Below are 15,723 nucleotides of genomic sequence, written 5' to 3'. Positions count from 1 at the left end.
TATATATATTTTTTAAATTGAAGTACTGGGTGGTTTTATGACCTGGTTTAAGAGATTATTTGTCATCGTTTTATACTAATATTGTAAATCAAGAGTTAGGGAAGTGCAATTTTCCAGTGTCTTATTTTGAAATGCGGGAGGAGAGGAGAGGACTGATGAGAAGAGAAGAGAAAGCAGAGGAGAGGGGAGGAGGCGGGCGCACAAGTGCGGATGTCACCGGACAGGACTGCGCTGGGAAAGCAGAAAGTGAGGGGCTCAATCTTCTCTCTCCAGTGGGACTCGGTGGTGCACGGTGTTCATTTCAACAAGATCGAATCCGCCCCGGGAGTGGGTGGCGGTTCGGCTCTACGGAGCACGACCCCGGCGTCGCCGCTACTAAATTCGACACAGAGCCAACATGGAGCTGGAGAACATCGTGGCCAACACGGTGCTACTGAAAGCACGAGAAGGTGAGGATGGAGATGACCGATGGATAGCTCCGATCGTCTGCAAAGGGGGCAAAGTGTGCGGACAACAAACCCTTAAGAGTACTAAACATTTATATCGCACTAGTTACTACGGAATGATGCGATCTATTTAGGAGCAGAACTCCATTTGAAAACGGAGTAATTTAAATTTTGCTGTCGCCTCCCTAACAATTATGGCTACGAAAAAAACCTATACAATACACGATCGGATCAATTCACACCCAGCTATTAATTCGGCACAGACATTGAGAGTTACTTAAGTTCCTGATTAGTATTAAAGCTCAGGTTTTCCAACTGTCAATTACTGTGGTGTGAAACTCCATTAGAAAGTCGATTAACTTTGCTCCCTCCTACAATAAACGCCTTTTATATATTTATTGACACGGCATAGAAATAGTCATTTAAAATCCACAGTACCATGTCTTCCTTGTTTATTAGCTTTTACTGTCAATACAGTTGCTGAGATGCAGAATTCAATTTGAAAATTGAGCAATTTCTGTGTTATTACCAAGAAAAAGAAACACACCCAATTATTGATTTGAGATAATGATGTCATTCAAATCAGTCTAATATAACCCCGTTGAATGTTGGACTTGACTATTGAATATCTGGTTATTGTTATTGCGATGACTCATTAGTAAAGGCCATTTCTTCCAACTGTCGGCGACATTGCAACAGCTGCAAAACTCCATTTGAAAGCTGAGCAATTTAAGATTTCCTGTCACCTCCCTCGCATATCCGTCTGTTAAAAACGAATATAATACACAAAGTGACTGTTTAGCATGCGCTTATTGATTGTACAAAGGATTATAGTGTTTTCTCAGAATGACTCAGGTTATGTGTGAAATATAATATCTCGCGTTTGTCCTGGTTCGATGTTGCAGCATCACCCTTTGCGAAACAGGATGTGGAGAGAGAGCAAATTGTACTTTGTGGCTACACGCGCAATGTCTGATTTGACTTTTCTGTCACCAAAAGACGGCCTGGCTCGTTTATAGAAAGCTATTTGAGAATTTATTCAAAATCCTTGCAACCCCACCTCAATATTGCCATCTTAATAATATCTACCGATATTGTTTGCGCAATGTATTTGCTTTGGTTTCTCAGAGAAACATCTACCTCGGGTGTTGTCACATGACTCTGTTTCGCCAATTCAACGTAAATCACTAGAGATGTATGATTCCATTCCACCAATCAAAAGGAGCCAGGAAGTCACATGACAGCACATAAAGTCTCGAAGGTAAATCCGTGTTTACCTTGCAGACTACAAAAAGGAACGGCTATATTCAAAATCCGCGTTTCAGCTTACAAAAACTCCACAATGATCAATTTAAAACCATTTCATGTGGCTGAATTTGCCTTCATTGGTTATTTTTACATCAATGGGAACTTATTGTATGAAATGAATTTATGGGGTCATAATTCATATTTTTGGGATAAAAGGAACTAGACGGCGCTTGAACCGCACGTGCAAGCCGAACTGCGTTAGTACACTTGACGTTAATCTAGTCAACATTAACGGCCGAGACTGAATCGTCCTCGGGGCAAGATGCTTCCTATTAGCGATAGCGGCGCCGTTCTTATGAGTTCAATCAACTTCAGCATAAAAGATTTCATTATACTGCTTTGTTTTATTTTTTTTGTTACAACCCAAAGAAGATTAATGCGCACGCTTGTTAGTTTTCTGCCGTCCAGCGTCTCCTGAATCCAATCAGTTGTTTTCTGTCTCCATTGGAAATTAAATTTGGACATTTGTTTACGGTTGTGTCATAAATTCACCACTTGAAATCATTAATTTCCCCCCCAAAACCCATTTGCCGGGTTCAGCTTGTCGCCGATTGTCACTCAGATTTACGAGCGGTGTTGTAAAAAGCTAGCGAAACAAAACAGGAAGCGCCGCCTCGATGCGGTCGCCCGGGTCGACTATATATTTTTTCTCCCCCAGCAGCGCTCGGCCTGTCACAGGACGCCATGACACTCTTTCAAGTGTCTTTGGAGTTCAGTAGTCCATCAGCACCTCCTCAGGTGGTCTTGTTGATTTTATTCCCACGCTGTTCATCTTGATTAACACCCCCGGCCACACAAAAGGAAACAACCTCGCCATTCTATTGCCGACTTTTATCTCACTTGTCACATCTTGTTTACATTCACGGTATATTTTTCTCCGTATATCCTCCGTCCATCCCTTAGGCACAACTAGCAACCACGATGTTTGCTAGCTACATATATCACACTTCAACATTAGCGCAGCTGTCGTCTGATATATTTTTTTTTTTACAATGCAGAATAGAAGCCAGTCCAAATTTTGACTTGCATGCAGTACCACGTTGTACCACAATATGCTTGGCAGCACTGAGCTGTACTGGAAAAGTAGCAGGATGATTAAAAGCCCAAAGAAAAGACAGATAAGGTCCCGAAAGTAGGAGAGAGAATACTAATAATTCATATGCTCTGTCTGTTTGTATGTGTTGCCGCCGCATGTGTTTGTTAAAATGGCAGTTGTTTGAAATTTTGTGATTTATCCTTATTATGACCGTTTTGATATGCGCATGAAAGTGTTTTGTTTACAGTGTTCATACGCGCTAATAAACATGGTCGACAGTATTTGATATGAATAATTCATATTGTCTGCCTTGTTGTTGTTTGCAGGCGGCGGTGGAAACCGGAAAGGAAAGAGCAAGAAGTGGAAACAGATGCTGCAGTTCCCCCACATTAGTTTGTGCGAAGAGCTGCGACAAGCCACCGGTAAGCACAAAAAGCAGGTCGTTAAAAAATACATTGGAGCCGTTTCAAAATGTGGACCGGCAAAACCGATTTGGAGCAGCAGTCCATGTAACAGCATGGAAGGCTGCCATGCAAATGGCCTTTGAATTTGAATGAGTCAAATGACTACCTTATGACTGAGCGAGGCAGGAAGGAAGTATTTTGAGGACACGAGAAACGTTGCCGTGTCTAAACGTTCTCCCCACGCGTGTCGAGGTACACCTCAGCGTGTCTGTTATTACGAAAGCTAGAGTATCTTACACGCTCTTGAGAAAGACGTGGGCAGGAAACTGTCAACTTCCTCGTTTGGTTCTTCTTTTTTTTTTTTTTTTTTTTATAATCGTATGACATCACAAATGTTGCGCAATTAAAGAACTCTTCAGGTGGGTTCAGACTCGCCATTGGAAGTTTTACTCCACAGATCCTCAGAATGGTCGCTCTGGGATGACATCACTGATATTTGAGAGAACAATGTAGCCTAAACTTAATTCTTTTTTTCCCCCTTTCTGGTCCTCCAACAGAAAAAGACTACAGCAGCCTTTGCGAACGTCAGCCCATAGGTCGCTTGCTCTTCCGGCAGTTTTGCGACACCCGACCCGAGTTGAGGCGCTGCGTCAAATTTCTGGATGCCGTGGTAAGTTGTTTTGGAACTAGCTGTTCAGAATGTTGTCTTATTATCCAAAAATTGATCTTTGTGTCTCTGCCCATTAATGCCAAGTACATACACTATCCTACAAATTATAAGGGTCCCGAGGTTTTTATTGAGATGGAGTGAAGGCGGTTGTTGATGCGCGTCAGCGAGGCTCCGGCCTGACCGGTCGGCTTTAACGGCTCTCAGCGGCTCGCATTAAAGGTCTCCTCCAAGCCTCCTCGTGACCGCTTCCTGTCCGCCAGGAGACGGAGATGGTAAAAGGAGAACGCAAGCGGCGTCTCCGTTGTCACTTAGCGTTTGCTCGTTGGCTGGCTGGCTCGTTAGCTTACGCGGAGGAAGCACTTTGCGGGCTTCCGAGCAGACTGGGCCATCCAAGTGCTGGATGCAGTCGGTTGCTTCATAAATCTAATGGCAGTCAGACCCGGTTGCTTCTATTGGCTGGCATCTTTTTTATGCCGCCATCTGTTGGTCACTACAATAATTGCGCTTGTTATAATGTATAATATGAAGATTCAGTTTTGGTCCTAATAATATATAATGGTAAAATTCGTTCACACGTGTCCTCTGTAGGCCGAGTACGAGGTGGCGCCAGATGAGAAGAGGAAGGAATGCGGTCAAGAACTCATCGATGTCTTCTTCAGTCCAAAGGTCCACCGCCATCATCTCAAATGTTTTGTCCTGTTTTAGTCCTTCAAATATTTTTGGTTTCTTCCTAAATTACATCTGATTCTCTTGTGAACTGACAGTCGGAGGACCACGTTCCCGAGGTGGACGAGAACACGGTGGCCAGGTGTGGCGAGCGGCTGCAGCAGGAGGCCTGCAAGGAGCTCTTCAAGGACTCCACCAAGTAAAAGCACACCGGAAAAATTTATAAATTGCAACACCATTTGAATTCTGTTGCTAACCAAAACAGCAGCACCCACTAATGTATGGAAACAGTATTAAAGATTAAGTGTGGGGATGTCCATGTTTTAGGTCGTTTTCAACTAAACTTTTACTCAATGCTGTATTTTCTTCGCAGACTGATCCACGACTTCCTGAGCGTGGCGCCCTTCAGCGACTACCTCGATAGCATGTACTACAACAGGTTTCTCCAGTGGAAGTGGCTGGAGAGGTAATAGCCCAAGTTATGTGCATAAGTCATCAAAAAAAAAAAACACAAGTGACTTTCGCAACAACAAGGCACGGTTCTGGTCTGCAGATGCGTTGTGTCATGTCAGAGCTTTCAAGGTGACGCGAATTACGGGAAGTGAGGCGAGAACATGCTTAAGGCGGGCGTGCGGGTGCACGTCGTTCACGTGGGGAAGGGCCCAACTTGTCGTTGCAAAAAAGCTCCCTGGAATAATGTGACGTTTGCAGAAAAATAATCAAGAGTTGTGGATCGCTATGGTTCAAAAGGTCATTTTAGACTGCGTGTTCCTTTGTGTTTTCCAGGCAACCAGTGACAAAGAATACATTCAGGCAGTACAGAGTTTTAGGGAAAGGCGGATTTGGAGAGGTAAGTTGTTGCCACGGTGTTAAAAAAAAAAAAAAGAATATAATAATATAAAAATATTAAAATATATATATTTTTAAATATAATCCTGTATGAATAGCAAAAAATCTAAATATAACATGCTGTAATATACAAAATCAATTAGAGCGATTTTAATTGCTATTCAAACAGGAGCAGATCAAAGCTCCCATTCATCCACCAGGTTGCGCTTCTTCCCTTTAACATAAAGATAATGGCGGGACTCTATAAGTTGCCCCGAAGCTCGTTTGACCTCTCAATGGGTTATCTGTTTGTGCTGTGTTTTACGTACCAACACAGGGTCTTGAGAAAAGACTACAAGGGATGTATTATTCCACTTTGCCACCAAAAAGATCACCTTGTTAGCTCGTGGACGAATTCTTAGAAGCCAGCCCGCCGGCTTCCAATGAAGTCATTTAATTAGCTCGTGCACGCAGATGCTGCCATGAAAATAAATATGTGTCAGTTTGTTGCCTCACACTTGCCCTCATTAAGCTAGCCGAGTTCTGTACGTTACCTTTTTTTTTTTTTGCAGGTGTGTGCATGTCAGGTACGGGCCACGGGCAAAATGTACGCCTGCAAGAAACTGGAAAAGAAGAGGATCAAGAAGCGCAAAGGCGAATCCATGGCGCTTAACGAGAAGCAGATCCTGGAGAAAGTCAACAGTAGATTTGTGGTGAGCCGTCGGGTTATTTCTACATTTGCTTCGTACGTTCTAACACAAATAACGTATTTATAATGGTTCAATTTCTCAACGTGACAAGCTATTGGTTTTGCGAAAGGGAGGGAGTGTTGGCTAACCACTTTTGATTCATTTTCAATCCATCTCTTTGTGTTAAAGGCAATTCGTTTGAATGCAACCTGCAGGTCGGGTCCGCATGATGGGCCATATCCAACCTTAAGCGATGTCTGCTTGGCTCTCACGATGCTAACAAAACACAGTCTAGATTGTCACATTGCATACTTCTTCTGAAGAGATCAAAGAGAGCCTCAGTTCGTTTTAATGGCAACATACAGTGGTGTGCAAACGGAGAGGGACTGAAGGGCATCAGCCCGAGGAAGGGTATCCACAGCAAAAAAAATCATAAATAAAATAGACTTGATCATAATGCAGTCGCTCCGGGCATGATGATAGATCATCCTATTTTGTTAACTCAAAGAAAATTCCCCAAATCTTAATTCAAATGCACAAAGTGTCCCCTCAGTGAGGATCGCTTTTGGGCTTAGGAAGTTTAGTAAACACCTCGACATGGTATCTGCTTGGTACATTTCGAACCCTTGTTGACAAGAAATACTATTTGATCTACCTGAAGTACGGACAAGTTACATAGCGATGGGGAAAAACAAAAGGTCAGCTGCCCAATTCGTTCCAGGTGTACCTCAGGGATCCATTTTAGAACCCTTTCTATTCTCTATCTGCGTGCTTTCCTTGATGTGGGCCGGATATAGTCAATGAATTCATTCACTGGCGCACACATAGCATTTGTTTTAACACGCGACCAACAAATTCCTCTTTGTACGACGTGGTCACGAGTATAAAAAAGGAAAAGTGGATCCATTTTCAAAATTTGGATGAACTGAATTTGAAGACCTTAATGGCCGCTAGCCTAGGGCGCCTTGCTTGGTATCACATCAATACACAAAGTGTGTCTTATTGTTTTTTTTCAATTCGCGAGTTCGGAAAAGAATCGCTACTCTGTTGAAGCGGAAAGTTCCATGTTAATTGATTAAAAATAATCCTTAGCGGTATCCCAGAAACCAAAGTATTTGCATATGAGCATCTAACAAGTCCATTTTTCATCAATTCCCCCCCCCCCCCCCCCTGTCTCAAGGTGAGCTTAGCGTACGCCTATGAAACCAAAGACACCTTATGTCTCGTTTTGACGCTCATGAACGGCGGCGACCTCAAGTTCCACATCTACCACATGGGCGAGGCGGGCTTTGACGAGAGGAGAGCCGTCTTCTACTCGGCCGAGATCTGCTGTGGCCTCGAAGACCTGCACAGGGAGCACATTGTCTACAGGTGAGGGCCTGCCCAAAGCTCACCTGTACCTAACCTAGTTTGGGCTTATATTCATCTGGTCTTTCTGTCACACAGGGACCTGAAACCTGAAAACATCCTGCTGGACGACCATGGTGAGTTTGATTTTCATCAATGGCAGATTTGGGAGTGATGGTTATTTTGTGTGACTTTTTTTAAGGACACATCAGGATATCGGACCTGGGTCTGGCCGTGCACGTGCCAGAAGGTCAGACCATACGGGGCCGGGTAGGAACGGTAGGATACATGGGTAAGAAGAACACAGCCTCCACCGGAAACCAAAATGGCAGCTCTGGTGGTCTAAGTCTTTGGGCTTTTGTGGTGCTTCCAGCTCCGGAAGTGGTGACCAACGAATGCTACACCTTCAGCCCCGACTGGTGGGCGCTGGGCTGCCTGCTGTACGAGATGATCGAGGGCCAGTCGCCCTTCCAGCAGAGGAAGAAAAAGATCAAGCGGGAAGAGGTGGAGCGCTTGGTGAAGGAGGTGCAAGAAGAATACTCGGCAAAGTTTTCCCAAGAGGCCGAGTCGCTCTGTAAAGCGGTGAGTGGACGCATAGGGGGGAATTTTTTTTTGTGATTGTGGCAACGAACGTCCTCAGTTTACTTTTGTGATTTCCAGCTGCTGGCCAAAGACCCCAAGGGGAGACTGGGCTGCCAGGGAGGCGGGGCTTCAGAGGTCAAAGCACACCCCATCTTTCACTCCATCAATTTCAAAAGGCTGGAGGCGGGAATGTTGCCGGCGCCTTTCATTCCTGATGTAAGTCGTTCGAATAAATCAAGCCTTCACACCGCTGCAAAAAGTTGACAAGCGCGTTCAAGCGTGTCGTGTTTCCAGCCACAGGCCATCTACTGTAAAGACGTGCTGGACATTGAGCAATTCTCCACCGTCAAAGGCGTGGAACTGGAACCCAAAGACGAGTCCTTCTATAGTAAAGTGTCAACGGGTAGCATTTCCATTCCCTGGCAGGATGAGGTAAAGTTTTTTTCTTTTTTAAAAAAAACAGTCAATAAAAAAGAAATCTCATTCAAAACTTTTGGTTTTTTTGCGCTGCAGATGATCGAGACAGAATGTTTCACAGAGCTTAACGTTTTTTATCCGGACGGTACGGTTCCCCCGGATCTGGACTGGCGAGGGCAGCCGTCTCCGCCCCCCAAGCAAGGACTCTTGCAGCGGCTATTTGGCAGACAGGTGGGTGAGCACTAATAATTTGAATTACTTGGTTTTTTTAAATGTCTTTTTAGTTTATTTAAAAATATATATTTTTAGTATTAGTTTGTTTTCACTCAGTCACCAAAATTGCACTTCAGTATAACAAGTGTTGGCAAGTTTCTCACTCCCTGTCCTACTGTATTGCCCCCTGCAGGAGTGTTGTGGCAACTGCAGCGACAGTGACGAGGAGCCAACCAGGCTGTGACACATACACGCATACACACACCATATTTGTTTACAACCTTTTGCACATTTCTATTTGGAAGATAGTCGATCTTGAAATGTCCGAATGTATTTACATCATAGCCATAATAGTGATGCGTTTTATTATTTAAAAAAAAAAAAAAAAAATTAAGCCGAGGCTTTTTCCCTCCCCGGAAAAAGACTAACGGAACAATTACCTGCTGGGGGAGAAGACAGAAAAGTGCCTTGCTGGAGGGCACTAGTGACAATAATACTTAGTAGAGAAGGTAAAGCCTTCTTCCAATTTTCCAGGGAATAAAACAAGTGACTGAAGACTGTGCAGTGACCAACTTTACTTAACTTTTACTTTGTGTGTCTTTTATTTTTGGTTTCACCAAAAGAAAGTGAAGCCCACAGATGTTTTTATATACAAATCTACTTTTTTTTTTTTCCACAACAGAGAAAATGGCCTCCACTTGATGTACTCTATGGGATGCAACTGTACAGAATGTGTATATATATATATTTATAGAAATATACGTATTAAAATAGTTCATCATGGGCAATATGTTCCAGACCCTCCCACAATCTGTAGAAATCTTTTTTGTTGTTTACCCCTTCCCCATCCTGCTTTAAGCGCATTTAAACTTTCTAAACCCTATTTTAACTTATTAAAACACATGCTTAAAAAAAAAATCTCAGTGCCAGCTCTCCTCTCACGGTTTCTGTTGTCTTCTAAATTTCTTCCTTTGGCGCTTCTTCCACTGGTCATATAGCGTGCGGCCACCAGAGGGCGACAGTGTGTTGGAGATCAGGATGTTCAAATGCTTATTGCGGAGTTCCTGCTCTCGTTCATGTTCTTTTTTTTTTACTGGGCCAAATAAAATCCCAGATCCCCTCAAGTTCAACACATATCCAGTCGCAGTAAAACGTTAAGAAGGCTTGCTCGCGGCAGATCATTTACAATCGGGACGAGACACCCTGCTGGGCCTCATCACGGCGGCACAGACGCAAAATGAGCAGCAATTACACCACAGGAGGCTTGAGTGTGCAAATGAAGCGAGAGGCTTTCAGGCCTCAGCGGGGTTTGACACGCTTTTTGATTTACTAGGAAAATCTGAGCAGCACTGACGGCGGTAAAAAAAAAAATGTTTGATGCATGTTATATTCTTGAGTTGACATTTTTTTTTACACGCCTGAATTAGATCATGAAATTGTCATTTATTTATAGAACTATACCAAATATTTGTAATCATTCAATTGAATGTGTCATCATACATAACAGTTGTATTGAAATCAATATAACATGAAATTTCCTGTTATGGTAATCAGGATAATATTTATTAAACCATTACCTAACTCGAAAGCGACTCAAGCAAACGTGTTGGTATCATCTTCCTCCTCCTCTCTTTCATCCTCTCCTGTTGTTGCCACGGCAACTCAAAGTAACCGAGGCATCTCGATGAAAGCATTACGTGACAAAGAGACGCACGCGTGTTTTGATTCCAACATCCCTCATCGTTTTCCGACACGACGGCCCACCGAGTGTAGGAAGGGATTTGGGGAACGACAACTTCGCTAATCACCGTTCGACTCATCTAGTCACACGCGGGTGGTCTGAGGGACATAGCTTGGGGGGGTTTGTAAAGTTTAAAGGTCGCCTGTCAATCAAAGTCTACCCCACTACGAGACAAAAGACGTCTATGTTAAGAACATCCGTTCTGGCGTGATGGTGTTTTTCAGTCAGTATGATGCGACGACATCACTTGAAAGTGGCTTTGGATCTTTGCCCGTCCTTGACAATGGAGTAACAGATACTTCCTGGCATCAAACGTGGGGGAAAAAAGTCAAAAGAGATCAAATGACTCAAAGGAGATGACTACGCTGCTTGAGGTCAGCATGAGCAGTCGCGGCGAGAGCGAGCGCTAACAATGCTAGTGGCATTAAGGGGCTTTCACCGATGACTATTTTTAGCATAAACGTACATTGATCGCTATTTATTTGTGCTTAAGTTTTAGAACACAATAAGTGCCCGAATGGAAAAATTTCCCTTTGGTCCCGTGACCCTGGAATATTTCTGTCTGCTTGTAAGGACATTTTGACTGGAAAAAAATGCGAGTATGGGATTTTTACTGTCCCGCCTGTGTGTCTGTGCAGACGGATGAACAGACTGATCTTTATGACGGCAGGACAACGGGCGTCAGTGTTCAGCATGGCAACAATGTTAGCAAAGGGCCGTCAATGATGTGCGTGCGTCATACGTTGGTTACACCTTTAACTAGTTTTCATGGGGAGAGGGGGGGAAAGAAAATCAGAGCTTGTTTTCATGCTCGAGAAAATATTTATAAATAAAACAAAAAAAGGCGAGCATAACAGTTGCTAACCAAACTGGCAGCACCTACCAAGGTAAATGCTCTCATTAAGTGGCCATCTGTGCTGTGTATAATAATAAGCATCATAATAGGACCAAAATAGCAAGCTCCTACTGTTTTTGCTGATACATCCCCAAATGTGTGTCTGGTGCTTGCCAAATAGTGCGCCCCTGGAACCCTCCCCCCCAATCAACCCCATCAGTATTCCCGTCGTCGGTACGGAAAGACGGCGTCACGAAGCAGAGAGAACGTGGGCAGAGGAAGGAGGTTCTCGGAGGAGGAGGAGCAGCGGCGGAGAGAGAGAGAGAAGAGGTGAGCTCGCTCGTGCGCGCCTCCTCATTTTCAGCTTTGACCAGCGAGCGCAGCACGACGCAAGATAACCGCGGTGGTGGAAGCTGCACGAAACAAGGTGCGTTTACCTGCCGATTGGGAAAAAAAAAACCTACCATTTCATTTATTTAACCTTGTTGCGCTCATAAGAATCGCGCAGATTAAAAACAACCCAAACGGGTCATTTAGTTTTTTTTGTTTTTTTTTTAAATATTATTGACGGTGTATTTGTAATTTACCTCCGCAATGCAGAATTTATTTTTCTCACCGTTGCAAATCAATTAAAAGTAACTGTTGTGTGCCTTGCAATTAATCTTATCAAATGTAGGGGCTGCATTTTTTTAATGTGAAGACAAATTGTCTAATAATCAGCATGTGATTTTGTCGAGGCAGAATGTCATCTTGGTTTTACTCGCTGAGTGGAGTCATTAAGGAAATTCTGCTCAAATGTCAATTTATTAGGCACACCTTCTTCAAGTCAACACTTGCATAATCGCAGCTCCTACATAATTCTGCTTAGATTCCTTCCTTTTTATTCCCACATTATTTAAGGTGCTTGAGTAAAGATGATGGTTTGCATTAAACTTGCAGGACTTTATATTTCCAACTGCCTGAGATTGTCTTCTCTGAAAATCCAGCAAATAAATGAAACGTTTGCTGAGAGTTAAAAAAACAACAACAACAACCTTGCTTTTGTTTTGATATTGCGTTGCCATGGAAACAAAAGGTGTAGCCAGAAATCCGGTTCACGTGTCGTTTTTCCTTTCCTACGACCATCTTCTGCGTGTCTTTCTGTAGAGCTGCGTGAGGCCGGAGCATCCCGCCGGGGTCCGAAGCGGAAGAATTTGGCACCCCGACCGACTCGGGTCGGCGCCGCCGCCATCAAGTGGATGAATGCCTGAAGAATGGATTCCCTCACCGCCTCGCAACCGTTAGACTCTCAAGACAATGAATCCACTGGGTGTCAAGTGTGGTATAGAAGACAAGATGTGACTTTCAAGCCTGTGGAGTTTGGCCTGGTTTGAGGCTTCCTGAACTTCATTGACATTCATGGATGTCATTTAAGGTGTCTCAGCGTTCAGTCGTCCGTCCCCGCCATGGTGATGTCCCGGGGCACGTCCACCTTCCTGGCCTGTTTCGCCGGCTTCTGGTTGGTGTGGGCCTTGGTGGTCATGCTGTGCTGTTTCTGCAGCGTCCTGCAGCGTCGTCTCAAGCGCCGCGGCGAGGCTCATCTGAGGGAGCGCCGCCTCCGGGCGGTGGAGACGGAGACGCCGGGATGTCCCGCCGTCCCGGTTTCGGTACCTCTTCCGCAGTCGCCCCTGGCACCGATACCGCCGGTGCCGTCGCCGCCCCGGCAGCCGATACCGCGGGAGCCGCCACCTGTTCCGCTTCAGGTCTCTCACCCCTTGCCGGAAGCAAACTGGGTTAGCGTGCCGGGTAAGTGGTTGGAATTTGGTGACGTGATTCTTCTTTTGCACCACGAAAAGATGCACAGAAAACAAAACAGCATCAGCTGCAGCCAGTGGTGCCAGTAAATAAGAAAAAGCACAAAAAAAAGAAGAAAGGTGTCTGCTATGGCGTCAGAGCGCGACTGATGAAGAGGTTTCAGTAACCAGGCAGCACGACGACTCAAAAGGAAGAAGCAGCTGAGCTCGAGCCAACAAGACTTTTTTTTTTTTTACAACCATTCAGGACACATTCCTGGCTGACCTTTGAATGATTTATTTATATTTTTCTGTGTGTGAGCAAAATGACATCATCACATGCACAAAAGCTTCCCAAGCATGATCGCCAACACTAAGATCTCGCACGTTGTTTTGCCCGCATCCATAAATATGACAATAACCAGCGCGTCCGTGGCAACAGCTCAACAAAACAGATGCTCGCCTTGAATTCAAACGCCAAGGCCCGATATAAATACGACGGCGGGCGGATGCCAGCAACAAAGCGGGCACCGCGATGCTGAGGTGTGTGCGTGGGCGCAGAGTGTTGATTTCTTTAGCGTGTTGTTCGTTTCTTTGTCTTCTCACTTGTTCGAGATTTTCAAGGTAAATGACAACACGTGGGAATGCTGCTAATGAGCTGACTCATGGAAAATCCCAACACGACTAATGGAATCATGACTCTGTAGGATTTAGAAAAGTGCCCTGTCAGCAATACAAGTTAATTATGAACGACGAAATAGGTTGACTCAAGTTCTCTCACTGTCGAGAAAAAAAAATCCATTTAGTGGTTTATTTGATTGGCTGTTTCAGAAGCAGATCTGCTCGAGAACCCGCCCTGTTACGAGGAAGCCGTGCTGATGGAGGACCCTCCGCCCCCATACGCCGAAGTCCTGGTAGAACCACGAGGGGGCGGCGGCTACTCCAAACTCGCGCCGCTTCGGGTCGCGCCCTCCTCTCTCCGGGACCACCAGGACCCGAGCGCAGAGACACGCAAGACCCCTCCTCCGCAGAGGTCGGCGAGGTCTTGCGTGTTCCCCGAGCGGGGTTACTCCTCCCTCATCCGTTTGCCTTCATCACAACGCTGGGACACGCTAGGCCACCTCCTCGCCAACGTGGACCTGAAGCCGTTCAACCCGTACGGCCCGGTGCCACCGGGCGTCGCCACGGCAACAATGCCCCGTCGCGACACCAGGACTGGAGGCGATGGACGGCGAGGGCGGGGACTACAGGTCGGGTTCACTGGGGGGATCGGGGGCCACGGGACACGAGGACTGGAGCACAGTTGCGGTCTCCCCGCGGCGTTCCCCCGATTGGGGCGCAGCACCGCCGTCTAGGATAGGGGTTCCCAAAGTTTTTGGGTCCGGGGACCCCTCACAAGTGACAATTTAAGGGCCAAACCCTGCCATGCCATAAAAAGCAAAAATCTGCAATTCAAGTTTGTATTTGCTTATGGATGCCACAAGATGGCGATAATACAATTTTTCTTTTTAAACTAAAGCTATTAATTTCTATATTAAGGTCTCCTCCTCTGAGTTCAACATAGTTCGTTGGCGATTGAATGTAATTCACTATTTTGTCCACATTCACATTTGTGATCATTAAACTTCCAAATGCTACACAAGTTAAAACACAAAATCTACAATTAACTTTTCAATGAGTCATGCACGCACCTTATTTCATCAAAAGCAATTCAGTGATAAAATGATTCACAACATCCTTACCTGTCACTCGTCAGGTGTGTGGATGACAATCAGCTGATTCCAACGCGACTTTCCTCGAGGCAATCGCCGTCCAAATACGTCCAGCAATGCATACTTGTTGAACTTGCAAATAGTTTAGAACAGGCGGTCCATTTATTTCATTCATATTCGTGTGCGCGATCATAAAAACTTCCAAATCTTGCAGTAGTTGAGCGCACACGCGGCCTCGACTTGTAAAAACTTGTTTCCGCTTCCGGTGGGAACACCCACTGAAAATTCCTATTTACTCATCATTAACCAAAACAATTAGCTTATCATTAGTCATTCCAATGTAAAATTGTGAGCAATAAAGGAAAAAAAAAAAAGGAGTGTAAGATTAAATTTGGTTTCATTTTGCCTATCCCTTTTATTCATATCGAAACAAAAAAAATAATTTAACAAGCCCACCTAAGAGTAGTCAAACTACAAAATTCTCAGGAGCAAAAATACAATATTAACATACATTTATTAACATTAAAAGGCCTTATAGTGTGAAAGTGAGGTTTGGTTTGGCTCCAGCTTACCTGTGACCCGCGGACCTCTGGGGAGGAGGGGTCCCCAGACCACAATTTGAGAACCCCCATCCAAGCTGAAGCACACTCTCCAGTCACTGAGGACGCTAATTGACTCAAAAGAGTCTATTTCATCCAGAACGTCTCCATTGTGCCGAATTGCCGTTGCCATGGCACCTGAAGGGAACTGCATGGTCTCCACCAGACGACCTCTTTCTCCATGTTGAAGGACTCGGCCCGGTCGGTACTGGCACGCCACTTCCATGTTCTGAAAATCCATCACCAACAGTGGACAGTAAAAAAAAAAAAAAAGGTCATTTCTAATGTCAGAAAAAAAGATGTCCTGCCTCTCTTTTCTCCAAACATTGCTGACATATAAGAAAAAAATGTTCTCATATCAACTTGCAGCCAGATTCTGCTTCAGCAGGACATTATGAGTTCAAACACATTCTCATATGAGTTTTATTACACAATAATCCAATTTTTTAATAAGGGGA

General features: G+C 44.7%; 2 protein-coding genes across 3 annotated transcripts; both read left to right on the top strand.

The window, feature by feature from the left end:
* Positions 1 to 168: 168 nt before the first annotated feature.
* On the top strand, positions 169 to 9,183 carry grk6 (G protein-coupled receptor kinase 6). 2 transcript variants are annotated; one of them, XM_085935057.1, is made up of 16 exons: positions 169 to 449; positions 3,117 to 3,212; positions 3,752 to 3,864; positions 4,453 to 4,530; positions 4,629 to 4,729; positions 4,904 to 4,996; positions 5,317 to 5,380; positions 5,931 to 6,071; positions 7,228 to 7,418; positions 7,494 to 7,531; positions 7,597 to 7,686; positions 7,768 to 7,976; positions 8,055 to 8,192; positions 8,271 to 8,408; positions 8,490 to 8,624; positions 8,800 to 9,183. In XM_085935057.1, exons 1-16 carry the CDS (start codon positions 398 to 400, stop codon positions 8,848 to 8,850), a joined length of 1,728 nt encoding a protein of 575 aa, XP_085791183.1. In that variant the 5' UTR covers positions 169 to 397; the 3' UTR covers positions 8,851 to 9,183. The 2 variants fall into 2 exon arrangements, with proteins under 2 accessions (XP_085791183.1, XP_085791184.1); XM_085935058.1 differs by having other exon boundaries at positions 8,490 to 8,628.
* A 2,319-nt stretch (positions 9,184 to 11,502) lies between these two features.
* prr7 (proline rich 7 (synaptic)) lies at positions 11,503 to 14,584 on the top strand. The gene is made up of 3 exons (XM_085935060.1): positions 11,503 to 11,609; positions 12,329 to 12,967; positions 13,786 to 14,584. Exons 2-3 carry the CDS (start codon positions 12,628 to 12,630, stop codon positions 14,307 to 14,309), a joined length of 864 nt encoding a protein of 287 aa, XP_085791186.1. The 5' UTR covers positions 11,503 to 11,609; positions 12,329 to 12,627; the 3' UTR covers positions 14,310 to 14,584.
* The last annotated feature ends 1,139 nt before the right edge of the window (positions 14,585 to 15,723 follow it).

This window comes from Syngnathus leptorhynchus, chromosome 17 (assembly GCF_054491065.1).
Source record: "Syngnathus leptorhynchus isolate UIUO chromosome 17, UIUO_Slep, whole genome shotgun sequence".
Lineage (NCBI taxonomy): Eukaryota > Metazoa > Chordata > Actinopteri > Syngnathiformes > Syngnathidae > Syngnathus > Syngnathus leptorhynchus.
The sequence above is the reverse complement of the archived record's forward strand: the minus strand, read 5'-3'. Positions and strand labels throughout refer to the sequence as shown.